The 21471-nt window shown below is 39.8% G+C and overlaps 2 protein-coding genes across 10 annotated transcripts in view; one reads left to right on the top strand and one right to left on the bottom strand.

The window, feature by feature from the left end:
- Positions 1 to 21471, top strand: part of smash (smallish) — a 71019-nt gene that overhangs the window by 8929 nt on the left and 40619 nt on the right. For 8 of the 9 annotated variants that reach the window (XM_070281903.1, XM_017237286.3, XM_070281902.1 and 5 more), the window contains exons 3-5: positions 2000 to 2055; positions 12150 to 12205; positions 18885 to 18926. The gene's annotated coding sequence lies outside the window, so the exon portion shown is untranslated. The remainder of the gene's footprint in view (positions 1 to 1999; positions 2056 to 12149; positions 12206 to 18884; positions 18927 to 21471) is intronic. The other variant, XM_017237287.3, reaches the window with a different exon arrangement.
- Positions 16831 to 19866, bottom strand: LOC108122556 (uncharacterized). Its single transcript, XM_017237186.3, has 4 exons — positions 19801 to 19866; positions 19430 to 19747; positions 19242 to 19375; positions 16831 to 16999 (listed from the first exon to the last, which is right to left on the bottom strand). Exons 1-4 carry the CDS (start codon positions 19864 to 19866, stop codon positions 16831 to 16833), a joined length of 687 nt encoding a protein of 228 aa, XP_017092675.3.

Below are 21471 nucleotides of genomic sequence, written 5' to 3'. Positions count from 1 at the left end.
TAAAATGCATATATCAATGCCTTACACCGTTTCTTCATTAGAACCATGAACCATGTTATCGATAAATGCGACTTTGAAAGCCCCCCAATAATGGTAAAATGCAATTGTTAAACTGTAAAGTATAGTGTGTGGAAAGCCGCGACAGACAGGAGAAAACATTTGTCCATCAAGCCAAATGCACTTGACATTCTACAATTCTCGTAGAATTCTTTGTTCTTGCAGCTTTCTGCTCGATGAGCTTGAATTGTCATAAATTTGTTTTGACTTAATGGCTTGGCTTTTCCTCGAGGTCTGCTGCTATTTCTGTAGACTTATTTTTATTTGTTTTCTCAAAGAAAAAATAAATAAATAAACAGCAAGAACAACTTTCAACTTGTCTGCTGGCTCTTAGCTGTTAGCTGTGCCTGTTTTTTCTTTCTCGACTTATTTAGACACAATTAGTAATTTTGTCACGAAGTTTTCCTTGGCTTTTGTAATTGTTTGCATTTTTGTAAAGCGTTTTCTAATTTGTATGCCTACCTGGGCTGGTGTTTTCATATTGTCATTCTGTTCTTTGATTAACTTTTCATATGGACAGGTATGTAAGCCCAAGAGGTGGGGAACCGATCGACGAGCCCAATCAGTTCATTCTGCGCGGGGCCATTCTTCTGGTGAAAATGTCTCGTTGACTTTATGGATTTTTGATGAACGAAGAAAGTCTCTAGACGCCTGACCATATTGCTCTGATCCCCCCTCCCGTCCTAACTCTCTGGTACGTGATACTCTAAGTGGGTTATTTGGCTGGTTATAGAAAGTTCTTTTTCCATTCTGCCATCTACTGGGTCAATTAATTTTTGTAAACCTTTAGGAGAAAGTGTTCTAATGTTGCGTAATCCATAATACTACTTCAAGGGTTTGCTGTTTTTGATCATGGGTGTTCTTAGTGGCTCGTTGGATGGCTCGTTGGGTTTTTATGGCCAATCAAGGAAATGATGCACTGACTTTAGCCATCGTTTGATCTTCATTTGAAGATGGACCACAATCGCTGGCGATGGATCTGCCAAATCATCGCCGCTTTGCCTCAAATTTCCTTAATCACTTTGCGTGAGTTAGAAATGTTTCTGTGCGTTTTAATTGCATATTTATTAGCAACTGGCAATTGAAATAAATTGCTCGAACACACGAATACGAATACGAATCTTTGGCTCGCGAATTCGTTTAATTTTATTTGACTTTTTTTCCAGATACAAGACACAAGATACATCTTTCGCTTTGGCGCCATGCGGGCAATAAAAATGTTTATTTTCGCACAACGACCAAGTTTTGTTCATCTTAATTGAAACGGCCTGGGAAGAGTTTTGGTCGGTAGGGGGGGTACGGCCCCAATAAAACGACATATACTTGGGAATTTTTGTTTTTGTGGCAGATTTGTCAAGAATTTTGGGTTCTGCTTGGCTTAGCCCGTGGCAATTTAATGAATAGTCCGTCTCATTCGCGATCTTGCAAAGTGATCCTCATCAATTTTAATTGTTGTAGAAAGAAGAGCCCACAACGCTTTCAATCATTATTGATTCGCCTATAGATGCTGGCTATCTGGTGGTTTCTATATGGCCCCTGTTGCCTGCATAATTTTGCTGTAATTTGTTTGTCGTTTGCTGGTTTGCCGAGCTGTCAAATGAACAAAAACAGCCACAGAAATAGAATATTTAGTCACTATTTTTGTTCTGCTTTGCCCTGCCTGGCCGATCCTCAGGAATTTTGAGTTCTTGGCTGTGTAATTCTAAAATATATCCCCAGCATAGGGATGCCGGGTGTATGTGGGTAGGGGAGGTCCCACCATTCTGTGGTGTTACGCATTTTTGGCCATGCAAATTATGCAGTCTGTAATAAATTTTGCAAAATATTTATAAACATATAGAAACATGAAATATAGTATTTTTTAATAAGTACTCAGGTTATATATAAAGTCGCATACCATTAGCTTTTATCTAATACATTTTTCACTTATCTTATCTTGCAGTTTTTTTAATTTGGCCATAAAAAATTCGACAAAGTGAAGCCGAGCTGCTTTTTATTGTAAGTACTTTTCCGAAGCTGAGAAATGCACTTTATTAGCCAAATTACTGAACTGAACCGCACCGACTGGAATTTCACGTATTTTTTTGTACCACACCCTTAAATTCAAATATTCAGAGTTGAGTTATCCATTATTAATTGGCCATTGCTTTCAGTTATTTATGGTTGAAGAAAGTGGCAGTGATTATACCTGATAATGCAGTAAGCCTTTGAAATATTAAACAATAAGCAGAAGCAAAAAGCAGTCAAAGGCAAGAGATTCCAGCTCTTAGTTCTTAAGAAATATTAAATTTGTAAGCTTACCTTTAAGTTAAAAAATAATTTAAAAATAAAAAGAAGGCGTAAAATATTATTATGATATTTTCTGGGTAATAAACTGAGAGTTGATAAGCTTCGTAGAGTAACTTCGTAGAGTCTGAGACCCTTATAAATCACCTTTCCAGACTTTTATGCGCTCCAGTTATAGGGAAAATATAGAGTTTTCTATTTTAATGACCAAGCGCCAGTTCAAAGTGCACAAAGTTTCTAGATTCCCGATAATTTATGGCAAATGAAATTGGAATATTTTATAGAGCATACGATTTAAATTAGTGAAATGGAAGGCAAGAATGCCAAAAGTTATATGTGGGCCCCAAACAATAAAATGGGGAAATGGGAAATGGGGGGGAAAAGCTTTTATTTCGATTCTTTTTTTTTTCTCCTTTTTTTATGTTTGCCAGACAAACGCAAACGAAAACAAAATACACAAAAATGGAGCAGGCCAAAAAGAAAAACATAAAAACCAAAGCCAAAAAACCAAAAACCAAAAGCCAAATAGATAGAACGGTTAGGGAGGGGGGATCAAGGGGGGGAGTTGGGAAAATGCAATGAAAATTGAGTTATAGAAAGAAGAAGACGGCGACGAAATCAGCGCTAAAATGCGCCCCACAAAAATAGAGCAACGCATGTGGATGGAAATGAAAGAAATTAGATGAAAATAGGTTCTATATAAATATATATGTGCGTATATATAATCTATATATATATTCCCGTGGTGCATATCCAAGATATTTGTAGAGAGAGCTCCCTGTCTTAGCCAGACAGGAATTCTTTCTTCCCGATGCTGCGGCAGCTACGCAGCTGAAAAATTGGGAAAAAGCGCATTTTTATTCGGCTCTTGTATTATTTTGTTGTTCGTTGGCGCTGAGACATTATGGGACAACTGAATTTATGGCGCCTTTCTTCCCATTTCCCCGTTCGGGGAGAGCATCGGAATTTGCCATCCTAACGGGAACGGAAACTGAAGAAAGAACCTAAACACTAAATTAAAATTAAGGAATTTTTGTATAAAAATCATAAAAACAGCGGTGTTTCCTCCCATATCTCATATAGAATCATATTCTTTAAGAATGTAAACATTTTTTGGTTCAAACTAAGGGATTTTCGGACCATAATCAGATCTCAAACCTAAAATTATCTCAGTTTATCGTTTTGGTTTAACATCTCTTTCATGTCAAACCTCCAGATAGTCGTTTTTGTCGAATCGTAAAACGCTCAGCAGGTCAATAATATTATATTTTTGGGCTCCCCCCCAACCATGGCCCCAATCCTATCCATGGACTTTCTATGGATTTACGAGTTGAGCATTTAAATTTCCTCAAATTGTTCATAAAAGAAATGACATATTCACGGGTTTACTTTTAGATTATGTACGATGCGATGAATATTATGATATGCATAATAATATAATAATCTTTCTTTTTATTTTGGAGACACGTGTTTTGAAATTCAACTTCAAGTCAGATCCGAAGAAAACTTGATGGACATGAGACAGGTTGGAGGGCCGAACGAACAATTATAATTTCAAATACAAACGTATTTAAGGCTTGAATCACAGCTATCACAGCTTGAAGCTATCACAGCTAGCCATTTTTCGATTCTTCAACACAACTAGTTTCAAATTGGTCAAAAAGGTTGATTCTATTTCTAAAGCCATTCTTTTTTTTTTGTCAATCTTGAGAGTTTTTGTTTGTTAGATCTCGGTCCGAAGTGCTTGGACTTTTTTTTTCGGGTTCAACGACAGAAACTAATTTCCCAGGCAAACGAGACTGAAAACCAAAAAAGTGTAAACCTCTTCTTAGAATTTGTAGCCCTTTCGCTTGTGTACAAGGAACGGAAGAGGTTATTCTAATCTTTTAAAAGGCCCCAAGAAAAAAGCTTGTACATGAGTCCAGGAAGGGAAACTGAAACCCGAATTAGCCAAGTGAAAGCCATGTCTGACATTGACGTGAGGTTTTCACAAAAAAGTCACTGCACTTTAGGGAAGGAGTTTCAAAAATCTCATAACAAATACGTATCTTATTAGCAGCAGAGCTCTAAAAATTTACTGCTGACCTTTCCGGGTTCATTCGCGTTGTCATAAAACTTCTTTAATGTTTAGCCAGGAAAACTCCTAATTAAAATATAAAATATGCAGGCAGAAGTATAATATTTCACGGTCAGGTTTCCAGGGCAAAGGAATAGAATCAAGATTATGGCCCAGGCCCAGGAGGCAGCCCCCAGCTCGAGTAATAATTGTGTAGGGTTAGGAGCGGATTTATTCCAGGTGGTTGTGACGACGATGATGATGATGATGACGACCACAAAACGCGTTGATGACTCTGCTACTCTTCGGCTCCCCAGTCTCCTCCTCCGGTCTCCCACTTCAGGTGGCACTTCGGTACAAACAGTAGCAAAATTGTTCAACTTCATTTGTTGCCTCCAGACTTTACTTGGCTTTGTTGTTTACGTTTTTCATTTTATATTTTTTGTGCTACTGCTTCTGCTGCTTTGTATATATTGTAAACATGAAATTTTCTCAACTCAATTCCCACGCATATTTCTTGGCCCCCTCGGCATGGCACTCGGGCTTAGTTGTAATAAAAATAATAATTTTTGTGGTTGTGGATGAGTCCCACTCGTTTGCCGAGCCGAGCATCAAGTGCCCGCCAGTTCGTTGAGGTTAGAAGATTATATAAGGTCGTGGCGTAGATTCAAATGCAGTCGAAATTGATAGATTGTTGGGAAAACACTGCCAGATGATCATCTCCCGTGGTGGTGGGTTGGACTTTCCCGACTGTCAAGTGACTCGATGATGGTTATGATCCGCTGATAACAAAGAAAGTTCTTTCACTTAACCGCCTACTTTGAATAGCACTAAAGATTTAAAAAATATGGGTCATTTGAAACCGCAGTGGCGCTTATTGCCTTCTTCATACACGGTCTGTTTTTTTTTGGCCAAAAACGTAATTTATATGCAAGGGTCGGTTTCCTCGGTTTTCTCATTCTGGGATGCAGATTTCTTTGTTTTGGTGGTCTCTGTGGTTTAAGAGGCATTTATCTCCCTTCGTGCTGGCTTTCAGGTTTCTGGGTAAACCTTGTTCTTATATTCACACATTATATCTTGAGAGATATCTCGGCAATTACGAGGGCAAGACCCAAGAAACATGGGTTAGTTTCGGCCAAATGTTGCAATTTAAATGTTAAGGAAAGAAATCAATAATTAAAGTAAATCTAGAGCAAGAAATACGTAGTGGCATTGAGACTTGGAAATGCCAAATTCGCATGAATGGTTCGTCGAATGAATGAGTGAACTGAATAATCTGCTTGAATGCGCATACGAAAGTCTGCCCCAAACATGCACCATTCTATAGCTGTATCTCTGTATCTGTATCTGGTGTTTAAGCCCCAAAGAGACGTGTCAGATACAGCAAAATACTACAAATATAAGAAATGAAGAAGTAAAGATTATCATGTTAATTTTCAGATGTGCTTCCTTTGTTTCTTGCCTGTTATTTGCATAACTTTTGGCTCGAAATGTGGCTGGTGGGTCTTTTGTTTGTCTCTTGCCATTTGCTTTTTGGCACTTTTTTTTGGCTCGTTGGCGTTTCAATTAAATTATAAAAATAACAATTTGCTAATTTTTATATCACATTTCTGTATCTACACACACATATCTGTATCTCTATCTGCATCTGTATCCGTATCTGATGTTTATGACGATGATGAAGATGACAATGACGACGTTCTTTTGTGGTCGTCGTGTGGGCGTTTTACTTTAGCTTGAGATTGCTGCCGGTTTCTGGTTTTCTAAAGAATTTCTCGAGCACTTTTGGCCTGAAGATTGAAGATGATATCATATGATGCATAGTTGGCATTGCAACGTTGGCCAGGGATACCATTCCACTGTAACCCAATTGTGTCTGTCCATCAAAGTGATGCTGGCTGGGTCTTCTTCCTCTTGCACTTCACATGCAAAGATCTTAACTTGGCTATAATTTGAGCTCCAAGTCGACTGGGCGTATGAGTCACGAAACACGGATATTCAGACGACCAAACCAGTCTGCTTTTTTTTTTTAAGGATGTGCTGATTAAAATTTACGCACAAGGTCATTCCGGCTCTACGCCTTAAACCCTTTTAGACATGAAAATTAATGCGTGGCATAAATATTGCCCATCGAGGGAAAAAGGAGAAGTTGGCGCGATCCTCAAGGCAAATTGGGCTTAATCAACAACTGGTTGTGAGTTTTGCAGAGAAAGAAATAATGTTTAAATTATAAAATAAATGAAATTCAAAATTAAGACTTAAAGATATAGTTCTTATTTTTTTGGAATATTAATTATTGTATTTAAAACTATGGTTTTTTTTTTATACTGTATCACATCTGGTGGGTCTTTCGGCCAACTCGTGAACTTGAGCTCTGACTTTGACTCTGGACTCTGGAGCCTCAGTTACAGTTCATGGCTGCCTGGAAGAACGAATGGCTTCAAGTTGCACTTCGGAAACGATTTCGTGCACAGCTGCGCATAGAAAATGCCCAGCTTTTCCCAACAACGACACATTTCTGTCATCATCAATAATGCCGCCATATAGACACTTCTTGTCGCTTGTCGCTCTTTGCCTCTTTGCCTTTGTGGCTTGCCTTTTTGCCTTTGAAGCAACAAAAGCGCCAAACAAATTGGCACAATTTCTCCTCCATATGCGTGTTATGTTGCAAACGCCATGTGGCTGCTGCCATCATCAGTGTATCGCCACAGCAGCTGACATCTCTTGCGGCAAAAGCAACGTTCAACGTTCAATGTTCAACTCTCTTTTTTGTTATTGTTGGTATTGCTGTTGCAGATTTGTTGCCGGCTGTGCAATATTTAACATAAATTGTGCACAGCTGCCGCAAAACGTTCTCCTCAAGCATCAGCTTTTTGCATACCCTTTTCGTTGAAAGGTTTCACCGAAAACTGCCCGGTTTTAAGAAGTGCAAGTCGCCGGAATTGCGAGTACTTGGAAGAAGAAAACAGCTATACCATAGTAAGTTATAAAGTAAGAGAAAAGCTATAGTTTCAATTAGTATTTTAGAGTATTAGAACATCGTTATATCCTTATATCCAAAATCAACTTTCTAGTCGGAGAGTGAATGCCGCATGATCTTTAATCAAACAGTTAGCGGCGCCGCCGACGCAAGATTGCTGCAACCTTGATAGGCGTTGCCGTCGCCCCTCATTTTGGCCGCCTTTCGATCTCTTGGCTTAAAGAGTGTTCCCGGTTTCTTATTTTTTTTTAAAGTGAATTGGAGCGCGTGCTGCTGTGGTTCGGGGTTTTGGGTTTTTGCGTTGTCGAGTTGACGTTGCAGTTTGCAGTTTCTAATGCAGCTGTGTCAAGGCGCTAACAAATTTATGTGGCCATATGCGAGTGTCTGTTTTAGGCCATGCTACCGTCTTTTGTGGCTTTAATTAACGGTCAACGGAAACTTATGCGCTTTTGTCTACGCCCTGGGTCGCTTGCTGATTTTTCCTCTTTCGCTTGATGTTGTCTTGGGTTACCAAGTTCCGCTTTCGTTCGATGGTTGGCCAAGAAAAAATATGGCCATGCTGGGGGCATGGCAGGGCTCTCTCTTAATTTGTGGTTTTTGCATATCGATACGTCTTTCCTCTGGCTGCCCCTGCAACCCATTTCTCTTGTCGGTGTGGCACGCAGCGATCTCAGCCGATATGTCAATGTTCTATATGCCTGACTGATTTTCCTCCGCCATGGAATCGCTGCTGTTGCTGTTTTTTATTGCGATGTGGTGGCTGTTGTTGTCCAAACGATCAACTGTCAACTTTTGTAAACTTCCGGTTAGTGTTCTGCGCTCTGCTCGGCTCGTTGGTTCGGGCCACTAATGGATTCTGTCCCTCTTTTTTTCGGGGCCAACAAAACATTAAAAAAGAAGGGGAAATGGCTGGGGAACTTTTAGTTTTGTGACTTTGAGAGACTTTGTGATAGAGAGAGAATAAGTCTCCATTGACAAACGATAAAGCCAACCTGTCAATTAGCCAAATATCTGCGCATGCCGAGACATCATTTTCGTATCATAAATTGGCGAAAATAATGCACAGACGAGCTGTGAGCCGGATGAGCACAAGCTAACAATGGCAACCATTCAACTACTACCCATCTCCCCGCAACAATCACTTTCGGCAAGGGTTCAATGCACTAGAGGTTCGTGCAGCTCCCCAAAATGATGGAGATGATGATGATGATGATGGGTATGATGGTCGCAGCATAACAGTCAAAACAACCGAAAAACCGATGATGACAGAAAATAAACAAGCAACAGTAATGACTGAGGCCACAGAAACGACAATAACACTAACAAGAGCCATCGCATCGACCAATAGCCGCCACAATGTTGCAGCATTGGTCTTATCGGAGTGGTTGCAAAGTCAGTCAGTGGAGAAAAGAGCCGTAAACATGGCTTATTATGGCGACACTCTGCGGCATATCTGGCTATTAGCTGATAGGGCCGAGCTAGTGTCAATCAACCAAGAACTATATGGCCTTACGAGGTTTCATTGACGTGGCATGTGGGTGAATGAACGAAACTCTTAATTCAGAATAAAAATCAGAAGAAGCTGACTTAAAATACTGGCCATTTCGAACTGAAATAACAACCGATTCAGGGAACTAATCAAAGCTCAGCAACTGCGATTACCAATTCCAATGAATGCAGGAAATCAACAACAAAAAAGTGTAATTAAAATTAAATTAAAAACGAACAAAGCCAAAAATGCGCACAGCCGGTGGTGCGTGCGTGCGAACTTCGAGTGTTGCAACTTGCAATTGTTGCTTGCCTCCAATTTGCACTGCCACACACACAGGCTAGTGTGCCTCGGATTTCGTGGTAGTCTATTGTTTTGCATTTTGCGATATAATGCAGAAAATACTCGTACATCAATAGCGAAACATGCAAACTTTTGTCTTCTTCTATTAGTGCCAGGGACGCACCAGTCTACGACTACTGACTACTGCTGACTCGTAAGCCAAAAACAAAGCAACTAGCGCAGAAATATAGAAAAATGTGTGATGTTGCCACACATCTTTAATCGAAAATCACAATTTAAATAGCTCGCTTATGTCATCATCCCCCTGGCAAATTGGGTTTTATTTCTAAAATTAAATAAACCATTCAAATGCTCACAAGATGACAAAATACCGCAAATACCATTGTTCATAATACAGTGCAGCTGTTTTATTGCCAGCCATTGATTGTTTAGCTAAATAAATGAGCCATACGATCCGCGATCCCCCCATTCCCATCGAGAAGGTTCTGAATAAAGTCCCAATGTTGGCCAACATATAGCCCATTAATGGGCCTCTTTCAGAGACGCGTTTACATAAGCTTTTGGATGTTCTGGGCAGCCGAATTGTCGACAGCATTTTGTATTTTATTATGCAATCAAAATAATGTATTATGGTCACTTTAGCATAACCCGTTTCCGTTCCCCAATGTCGAACTCCCTTGCGAAATTATATAAAAATGTTAATTATGTTTGGCTATCGGCTCGGATTAGGCTATAGCTAAAGAATCGCCATCCTCGCCAGACTGGGCCCCGATCCATTATGCATGTACATAAATTATAGAGGAACTGTAAATTATATGGCCAAGTGGCTGGGTGGCAAGTGGATGGCCTTTAGATCTGTATTTCGCAATCGAACAGGAACATTGGCGAGATCCAACCTTGAAAGGAAAAATATTGATCTAATTTCTCAAATACTTCGAGTATTACTTTTCCACTTTTCCCACCATTAGCCTTATTATTGGCCTCCAATAAACAAATCCAAATAAAAATAGAAACGTATGGGAACTTTTTGAAAACAAAGCATTTTCTGCCTTTTCCATTTTGGCACTTTGAGTCATACGCCTATTTGCCTTTCACATTTTAGGGAAAAGAAGGCTGTCCGAAGATCGAACCGTTACCCCTTTCCCGTATATGTGTAAAATTTTGCTTATCCGTGGCAAGTATTTTGCTACGTATGTATCAAGAACTGCGTCTCGGCGTCTCGCAATTGTAAACAATCCATCCGCAGGGGCTGAACATAAATGAGTTTTATTAATTAAACGCAAAAATGGAAAGCCAAGAGGGCCAAATTGTTTACACAGAAACGAACCAAGAAGACCGGAGTCCCAAGCCAGCTGCAAAAATACGAGCAGTTTTATTTACTTTTTGGCCAATGAATGAAATAAATTTTTCAGCCTCAGCCTTTATTTCGTTTTTGTCATATTTTTGCGCAGCTCTCAGTTCAGGGCCAAGGGGGCGTATGTGTGATATTTATAAAAATGAACCGATAATGTGACAAAAATGGGCCAAATATAAGCGGAATTCTGAATACATGTATACTAAAAGCTTGAATGAAAGCAAGAGTCCAAAATTGTCTATATTATCGAAAGAACTTTCTCGGGCCAAGGTCAGATGCCCCAAAGGCGTCATCGTTTAAATTAAGATTCCTCGAACGAAAATTGCATTTAAATGTTTTGTCACAAGGAGATATGGCCTCTGTTAAGATTTAAGATGGAAGAAATACTGCTGACATTGCTGAAAAATATGTTAATCTCGCTCTGAAAATTAAAGTCAACTAATTAGCATAATTTTTAAACAAAACTGTTGAAAAAGCAAACATAAATTGGCGTCTGTGTTTTAAGACGAAGAGTTTAATGATCCATTCCAGCTGACAATTGATTGAGTGTTTTGTCAATTTCGTGCCTGGCCACAATCAATTTCATTTTTTTCCATTTTTAGTTTTAGTTTCTGTTGCAGATTTCATAATTTTTTAATTTTATAATTTATGTGTGATGAGCTGTAAAGGGAAATACATTATATTTTTTGCGGCGCTTTTGTTGTTATGTGATGCAAAATGATGAAAGTGATGATTTGTGAAGACGGAAAGTGGAGCAAACCTTAATGTTCGAGGCATGTGGCATAACTTTTTAAAAATTGGAAACCAAACTACTATACTTTCAAGCAGATGATGTCCACTGCCTCGGGTCATGACTCTAACGCTTAGATTATCGCTGACCTTAAAAGTATGAAGCGTAGAATTTTCACATCTACGTGTGAACAGTTTTCTAAACATCTGCTAGCCAAGAAAAAGAAAATTTCTCCCCGGACTTTAATAAACAATGACAAAATCAAATGATAATGCCTTGCCCCCGGCCAGTTGCAAGCAGAACGGTTAAGTTGGCCCAGTTGGCGAGTTTCTTGAATACCATTAGTAGTGATTTTTGTAGCTTGTGAGTACTTCTTTTTTTCCAAGTCATAAATCAGCATGTTGATGCTGTTGCTTGAGAAGATAATTTAACCAAAAATTATTCGTTTTTTTTTCTGTTTTTGGTTAATAACTTTAATGTTTCTTACACTTTTTTGCTTCTTGATAATTAATGTCAAGATTCACTCTTGTGTTTTTCTTTGTCTTTGGGCAGTTTTATTGCCACTAAATGATTATTGGGTGTCTTTAGCGGTAAACGTTTTATGGGTCAGCGCTACGAGAACTTCTGGCGACCGATGGCCCCATAGGGAGAGGCGTTAACGTGCCGCCTTCTGGCCAGGTCCATTAATGTGTAAAAAGCCAAGATTTTATGAGCGCTTAAGGCTCGATTCAGAATCAGTTGCGGCTTCTGCTGTTGCCTGATTTGGTTAATTGTTAAATCGATCGCTGTCGGCTAGGATTATGAACATTAATGGTTATTGATTCTACACTGAAGAAAATCACCCAAAGAGAGAGCTTAACACTAACTTTGAACTTTGTTTCTGGCTATTTGCAGATCCCAACGAACACCTCTACGACCAAGCTCCCACTCAGGCAAGACCATTTGAACAGGTAAGCTGGCCAAATATAGAAAACAGACATCTCCTGACATCCATTCAATCGAGCTAAAATGTTAGCCAAGGGTCGTTAATCAAAAGGCATCAAAATAAAACGCACAGTTGGCTGTCTCACACGGCGCATTGCATCATTAACGTTGAATCAGCAGGTAAAGTGTAGGGATATACTGTATACAATCATATGTATAGTATAGACACAAGCTCAGGCATATACCTGCCAGATACAGATACTTATAGATCAGAGAGGCAGCTGAGTGAGTGCACCGAGTGAAACAGCGTCAAATTGCATTTAAATTGAATGAAATTAATTTGACATGCAAGCTGTGTTGAGTCGCCGCCTCAACTTCAACTCGACTCTGCTGGCAGGGGGGCATAGGGACTTGTCTGTCTGCCGCCTTTCAACAAAGCGTTATAGTTACATGTGTACAGATACAGATACAGATACAGATACGCATACAATACGGGCAGCGAAAGATACCAGCTACAAGATACAAATACGAGATATACAAACTGCAGCCAGATGAAAGTCAGTGCACATGTCGGGCGAAATCAGAATGACAGCCAGCCCATGCCCGTACAGGGAGAAGCCTATAAAGTGGGAGGGACTGGGCTGGAAGGTGGATAGAGAAAGATAGATTCTAAACACACATCCACCAGATACAATAGCCCTGGGCCTAGGTGTGGGGGCCAATGATTTTCTGCTTTCCTTTAAAAATAACTCGGAAAATGATGTATGCCTGGCTGGCGGGCCTCCTGTTCTTCCTGCACATGAAATATTTTCATCAATGCCTAGTTCGGCCCGGGTATCTGTATCTGTCTCTGCATCGGCATCTGCATCTGCAGTTGCAACTGCAAATGGCCCGGTGATCGTGTAGGCGTTTTTGTATTTTGATTTCCTTCATTTATAACACTTTGCTGCCAGCTTTTTCTTCCGTTAGCTTTTTGTAATTTCTCGGCTGGCTTTTTGGCTTTTTGGCGCCTCGAGTCTTTGTCTTTGGCGTTTCGTTTCGATTCGTTAGCATCTGTATCTGGGAGATAGGTATCTGCAGTGTCTAGCAGTGTCTCTGGCAGGCAGCTAAATGAATGATTGCCTTATTCGTTGTCATCTTTGGTCCCCGATCGCTTTGATCTCGCTTCCAGTGTGGGATTGTCTGATAGAACGATTTCGTATACCTCCAAGGTTAGGCTCCAAATGAATTATTATTTGTTTTTTTCGTGGATTTGTTTTTTTGCACGATTCGATTTGGTGGGGTGTGATCAATGGGTTTCTGTTTGTTGTCAGAGACTCTGCTGGAATTGGCTACGAAATTCAATTGCAAGTCAAACATGTTTACAAATATATTCCCAAAGATAATTGTTAAATTTAACGAGTATTATAAGAGATTATTTGTCCATTATTTAAACCATAAAAAGCCAGAACTACAATCACCACCCACCAAATAGCTAATTGAATATTTTATCGCCCCGACATGCTCGACAATAATTCCATTCACAGTCGGCCGGGCCTCTTGTGGCGATTGTTCTCAATTGTTTATCAATTTGCAAACACACATTTAAAAATGCCATTTGACCAATTTGCCTGTAAGTACCCACATTAAGCACACATTCCAAGCACATTCCTCTCGGCCGGCTGGGCACTTTTGGTGGGTGGCCATTAAAGCCACACCCCAACTTAACGGCATCCATTATCCGACCATTCTAAAGTAAATGTAATTTTTATTTAGTATTTCTTAAGCTTATATGTTCCATTCTTGAATTGCAAACCTTTCGGCACATAACCGATGGGAAATCATTATGAATTGACGGTCAAGAGACGAGCTTCGGGCGTTTAATTAGCCATGAAGCTTAGCAATCAAATACAAAGCGCAACCACAAAGCTGAAATTAAGTAAGAATCTAACACAAATGCCACAGAGGCATTAGGATAGAGCCCGACGCTAGTCTACAATTTCAGCGTTCGACAAATTATTTCGCATATTCGCCGCTGAGAACCACCACCAGGCCGGGCCATGTCAGGCTCGGCTCGAACACGTAAGACCTGAGACGTGAGAGGGCGCGGCAGAGCCTCTGAGCGAAGTCGGAGCCAGCACTGCATTTGTATCTCTCTATCGCTGTAGCTGTATCTTTGTATCCCAATATCTTTGTATCTCTGAGTCTCCCCCGCCCTGGCCGCCCCTAAGCTTATGTAGTCCGCAATTCAAAACGCGTAATTGTTACACCCTGATTACGCGACCGCAGCAAACAGAAAATACAAAAAGTAATATGGAGAATTAAGAAAAAAACATTTTGCACCGAAAAAAATAATTAAAGCTTTAAAAAATCAATGAAATTAAGGCCTAATTGAAAATAAAGCTTTAACCAAGCTAAGGAATAAGTATAGGTTGCTTTGAATAATATTAAAATAAACCTGCACTGTGTACTGAGCCAAGATTTGAGCCAACAATGTGGCAGGTTGGTTAAAATACAATCTAACTCGGTTGTTCACATGGCTCTGCCTTACGCGACGGAGTGCGTGTGACTGGAGATATTATTATATGCATATGTTGGGGAGTCTGGGGGCAACAACTGTCCATCTAAAGTTGCACGCTTCGCTGGTTATCCCAAGGTATGGGACACAAGTACCTACCATGATATATATGAGGGGATAGTGAGGAAGAAACCCTTAAGTTGACTGATTAAATTATGGGAATAGCTCTATAGAATTAAACAAACTTAACAAATCTAGAGGCCCGTTCTATTGCAAAAATTTAAAAGTATCTGGTGATCTCGAATTCTGTCGCATTGAACTCTGTGCCACCGATATTTGCATGCAGAACTGGCCTGTGGACATTCACTTTGGCGCAGACATGCTTAATAATAAATCACTTCTTATCGAATCCGATCGCTAGTGAAAAGTCGATCGCCCCACTAAACGCAAAAGCGAAACAAAATTGTTCCACTTCAGTTGAGAAATACAATACGAAGAAAAACAAAACCGAGTGAGCAACAAACAACAGCAAAAATTAGAGAGATTCCCGGCTTGGGGCCAAATGTAGTTTAAAGGGAAATTAATTTTGCACGATCATTGTGCTGATTCTACTCATTGAATTCTATTTGTATCTGTATCCGTATGGCACTGTATCGGTATCTGTATCTGTATCTGTGTGATGGAGACGCTGAACTTTGCTGGCGAACGAAATGGAAACTAAGTATCGATTGCAATTGAAAAAAACTGGAACTGAGGGAAGTGGCCGAGCAAATTGAGCAAACGAGCGTAAATTATAGGCCATATGGCTAAGGCGCAGTGGAGATCGGTAGAAATTAATCAAATCAGCAGTTAACCGCAAGCAGGGGCTCTTCAAAAGTGCATTTCTATTTTCTGTATTCAGTTAGCTCCCCCTTTAGCTCCCCAGCTCCCCCAGCTTGTCATGTTTTATTTTTGTTTGCTTAGACATCAAAAAAGCAGCATCCATCCCGTACTGGCCTTCGCCATGTGTCACGGTTTCGCAAGCATTGGCTTTGAAAAAGTACCCATACGAGAACAATTCTTTGTTTTCTTTGCATAATATTGTACAATATGTGCCCGGCCTTCTCCCTCGGCATGTTCTTCGCGCATTTAACTAATGCATTTGATTTAACGAGCTTATTTAATGAGCAACTGCAATAAAAATAGTTTTATGACTTTTCACAAGTCTGTTTGGGCCAAACTGATGCAACTGCTTGTGCAAGTCTTAATTGGCTCCGCTTAAATGGAATTGGGTATTGAAAGATGAACTGAGAGCCACTTATATAAAGCGTAAAATGGTAGTAATAGGGTTTTAGCTTCAATTTGTGAATTGGTCAACGGAAAGGTAGGTTCCCTTTAAACTCTACAGATTTGAGGAGATTTTAGCGACACCCTTTCGAATCCAAATCCATTGACCTAAACGGCTGCCAACCGTCCAAGTTCAAGAATGTCTGGCCAACAGCCATGAACATGACAACATCTGCTTGGGCTGGCAGGCAAGCAATCAGGCTTAAGATGCGGTCACATTGAAGTTATGCCGGCCGGCAGACCGGGCTCAGGGCAGGCCGGGAAGGGAGAACCAGAAATCAAGTCTGCTTAGTCATCGAACTTGGCCTAATGCAAAACACTGGCAGTCGACTGCCGACTTGAGGATGACTCAGCCCTGGACTGGCAAAAACAAAAACATAAAAAAAGTAAAAGAAAGAAGGAAATGTGCTACCAGTTTAGCCCAAAGAGCCAAGAAGCGAAGATCGAATGCTTCAGCCGCCGCTGTCCTACTCCACTTCTTCATGGAGTCGAGATTTCGATGTTGGATGTTGGCTGTTGGATGTTATGCCCAGTCATGGTTTGTCGGCTCTGCAGCAGATGCCCGCCCTCAACAGGCAGTGTGCCCTCGCTCAAGAAACTCTCGCTCACATGTATCTAATGGATACATTGCACTGCACGAATATGTCTATTTAGAACTTTAAAGTTTAAGACTTTAAATCTTTGGGTTCTTGAAACTTTCCTCAGTGCTTTGGCCATGCTAGCCTCGGGTACCTCTTTGTACGTGTTGTGGTGTACGGTGTACACTCTCAATTAGTTATTCATATAACGTGCTAAACAAAAAATGTAAAAAATGCAAAATATAAAGAATCAGCAACCGCCTTCCCTCGCTCTTGAGTTGATTAAGGCCCGCATCCAGCCGCATTGGCTACTTATGTCTCCGAGGGCGAAATGCTCATCCTCATCCTCGTCCTCATCTTCATTCTCATCTTCATCCAGAAACTCATCCTCATCCACAACTCGAACATTGTTTGCCTGTCTGGGCTTTGACAAAACTTTGCATGTCATGTTGTCATTATGGTTCCTTACCCTTTTTGTGTCTCCCCCAGCCGTGGATCCTTGGGCTGACATTGTGTGTCTACTACTCGGGGTTCTTGGTCTTTCGGCATGGCGCAACTTGGTGTCTGCCCGGATATTCATAGACATTATAGGCACTTATCATCGGTTTAGGCTTCACGCCTTTTGTCTCAGCGTCGGTCCCAGTACCAGCTATCTGGAAAAAGTTTACTCAGAGTCCCCTTCTTGGTAAACACCCCCAACCACGAGCAAACAGCGATCTCTCCAGCATATTAAAGTTGTCAAAAGCATCGGCTTACCCTCCATTACCGCAAATGCTTGTCGGGCTTAAAGCAGACAAAATAAATATAAGATTTATGCTGAATTGGATTTCAAACGAAGAGATTGGAATAATAAGTTTATTTCTTTAGTCTATCAATGTGGAGTTATTGGCTTTATTCTTTTGAAAACTTTTCAAACCGCTTCGTATTACTTCTCTCACTGCCGTGCTTCTTCAGCAAAAAGTTTATAGACCATTTCGAAGACTCAAGCGTATTTGGGTCATCTGCGATCGGCGAGGCCTTTGTCAGGAGGTCACACGGAATCGGACCCAATCTCGGACATATATGGGACCAAAAGTGCTATAAAACTTCATAAATTGCAAACTATGTCAATGGGACGCACAAAGCTTCTTCTTTGTTTACTGCCAATGAGGTATAAGGCCTATAGCCATTAACTTCTATCTGAATCTCTCGGCAAATGAAATGCTGCACCAATAAAAATCAAAGCCATAAACACCCAAATAAAGGTAAACAAAATCCGATATTGATGTGAGCCTGCACTAATTGTTTATGGCGTTGATAATGGCCATATCGAAAGAGTGGTCCCAAAAGGTGATTGCATAATCGTCGAGTCGAAGCGACATCGAAAACAAATTACAAAATCTGACCGCAACAAAATATTGTAGTAGTTATAACCCGAAATAAGTGGAATCAGGTTGGCATTAACCTTTGGCATTTCGCTCTTTGGATTTATTTATTTATTTGTTATTATTTTCGGATTGGTTGTGTTATGAAATGATGTTGGGCCCACGCCACTGTTGCACACCCAACAAATGTCAAGTGTATGACGACATGAGTGTTGCACAGAGAACTGGCCAAAACGTATCTGACGGATACACATTCACACATCGATGGCAGCAACTGCAGCGCCTGTCTTGGCTGGCTTGGCTTGCCTAACAAGCGGAAAGCAAAAACATAACAGTAAAGTAAATTAAGTAAAAACCACACAGCAGCAGCAGTAGTAGCAGCAACCAGCAATGCAACGTTAGAAAAGAAAAACCGGACAGAGCCAAGTTTTAGTTTTCGCGCGATGAGAGTATATGTTGGTCAAGAGTGTCCGAGAATAGAGAACATACAGGGTATAGCTGGGGGATGAGGATGAGGAGGGCAGGGTGTGTCTTAGCTGGCTGGCTGTTCCATAACAAAAGTGGATGACCTCGAGAATTCTTGCTTGCGTTAGAAGCCAGAGAGATCACTCAAACGTTCCCTCCACGTATCTGTCTTAGAATCTGTATCTGCCAGTTGCTTGTCTTGGAGTCTTGCTTGTACCTCCATCGCTTTGGGCATCTTCTGCTATGACGATATCATATGCCTAAAATTGGTAGCTTGCCTCGCAAGCCGGAGCTGTGTTCTTTTGGGGCAAGCACTTTGCTTTGTTTATCTCGACTTGGCGGCTTCTTGTGGCAATGTGTTTTTCATTAGCGCCTGCTTAGCCACAAAAAGTTGTTGACTTCTTGTAAAAATAGATTGTGAAACTGGTTTACATTAATCAATTAACTAAACACCAAAAATTGTTTTTCTTTCCAGATCTTATACTCCACAAAGACAATAAAAAATTGGGTCAATTGGGTAAGCCAAGCTAGTTATTATTTATTCACATTTTTTAGTTGAATGTTTTGAATATTCTGGCATACACTTTTTGCAACAAATTTCATCAATAATGTTGTGCAAGTCTGGTGTCTTTCACATCGAAACAAAAAAGTCTCTCTGGTTAACAAAAAAGTGGTCGCTGACTTCCGTCGCAAGGCAGTGAAGGAAAAAACTAAACAAAATAATTACAAACATCCTTTGTAACTAAAAAAACAGTTTGAACAACTATCCGCAGTAAGACATTTATTATTTCTAATTTCATATTAATTTTTTGCCAGAATATCTTCAACAAACGCAGCGCTGAAATTAGTGTCGAATTGTGGCTTCTTGTCGATGAACCACTTTAGGGTCAACATGTACTCGCCTGTGGGAATTGGTACACGCAGTAGTTCTGGCTTTAGATAAAAGTCCTTAACTATCTGAGGACCCTGCAAGAGTTTATCATCAAGACACATGGCAATCATAGATAATTTTAGACTTACCACGTACGGACAAGAGTGGTTGATATTGGTGAAGTCCTTCATCAAGTTATACATAATGGAGACTAGGGGGTCAGATTTCTGTTGCATAAACTTACAAGCATCCACAGTTCTCTCGTAGAGCCACGGCTTGTAGCCATTTTCCTTTTTATAAAGTTTACCATGAATTTTGATCTTGTGGGCCGGATAGTGCAAGGTTCCATTCATATTCAGGACGATTTTGTCCCGATTGATGGCCTTGAGTCGGCAGTGGGAGAAAGTAAACCACGTTTTGTTATAGCTCTCGCAGGCAAAGTTGGTGAACTTGAACACGACTGCATCCTGAAATTAATTTTGATTGATAGATTTTGATTCAAGAAGGATAAGTCACTTACATTGAAATCCAAACTGAAGAGAAGAAAGGCTCCGAAAAAGGCACTGACCAGCCAGAATGTTGCCATCGTAATAAACATATTATTGGACACCAAATTATGTTATTTGGGCTCCCAGCAGAGATGCGATTTTAATTGCTGCTTATTTAAAAGCGATTTGCTTGTTTACATTAAAATCTCATTTTCGCACATTAATATTACAAAATTTTCCACTTTTCCTTTCCTTTTCATATAAAAAATCGGCACGTTTTCAACATAAAAAAATTTATTTATAATCCAATTTTTTAGCTTTAATTAAAGTATATGAATAAAAAATTTAAGTAGTAATAAAACAATATAATAAAGTTTCATGACTTGGTTTTAAATAAATCTTCCACAATGGTCACACTTGCGTTTGTATCGAATTGTAGTTTTTCATCAAAGTGCCATCGTAAGGCCAGAAGGTAATCCCCAGTTGGAAAAGGGAGAAGAAGCTTGTCATATCGTAGATAAAAATCCTTAAGGATTTGGGTTCCCTTAAACATAAAAATAATATTAAGTTTGAGTAGGTTTTTAGGAAATACCATACCATACTTACCACATACGGACAGGTGTGGTTTATGTTTGAAAAGTCCTGAAAAAGCCCATAAACGACTCTGAAGAAAGGGTCGTACTTGTTCCGGAGAAACCTGCATGCATCAAGAAAGCCGTTTATAAGCCAGGGCTTGTATCCATTTTCTTTCTTTAAAACCTGATAATGAATTTTAATACGGTAGGCCGGGTGCAGTATCGTGCCGTTCATGTTGAACACAATTTTGTCTCGGCTCACGGCCTTCAGACGGCATTGGTGGAAAACAAACCAAGATTCGTTGTAGCTTTTGCAATTAAAGTTTGTGAATCTGAATTCGAATGCGTCCTAATCAGTTCTGAATTTTAATAAAATAAATATTATACTCCAGACTTTAGCTTACAATAAAAGTTGGCAAAAATATTCCAAGGAAGAGGAAAGTAATGGAGCTTAACCTCATAGTGTTCTGAAAGAAACTGAACGGAATATATCTCAACCTGAGCTTTTAATCTTCATAGGGATGATAAACGTTATTGTGATTTCAATCTATCCGAGTCATTTTTTGCTTAATCAGTTCTTTAATTTCAAGAACATTGGTTTAATGTGGCGTATCTTATTGCCTTAAATTGTACAGTAATTGTTCTTAATACGTGGCCGTTTTGGGGGTAAAAACCTTTAATTTCCTTGACGATAAACCGACTTGAAGTCATGAATATTTTTAGACACCTATTCAACGTAAATAAAAAATGTATTTTTAAACAAATCTGTTACTTTCCTAAACGAAGATCTTCAACGAACTGATAACTAACGTTGGTGTCAAAAATTAGTTTGTTGTGGAAATACCATCTCAATGAAAGCATATAATCCCCACTCGGAATGGGAAGCATTAATAGTTCAGGCCTTAAATAGAAGCCCTTTAGATCCTGCAGGCCCTGGGAAATTTGATTATTTACATAAAACTCAACAATAATATTACAAATTCACGACTTACCACATATGGACAGGTATGGTTAATATTAGAAAACTCCTTAAAAAAATCATACACAATTTTGGCAAAAGGATCATAACTCCTTTTCATAAAGCGACATGCGTCAATTTTCGATTCCAGTAGCCATGGCTTGTATCCA

Source organism: Drosophila bipectinata, chromosome 3R (assembly GCF_030179905.1).
Source record: "Drosophila bipectinata strain 14024-0381.07 chromosome 3R, DbipHiC1v2, whole genome shotgun sequence".
In the NCBI taxonomy this organism is placed as follows: Eukaryota; Metazoa; Arthropoda; class Insecta; order Diptera; family Drosophilidae; genus Drosophila; species Drosophila bipectinata.
This window is presented reverse-complemented; position numbering and strand designations above follow the sequence as displayed.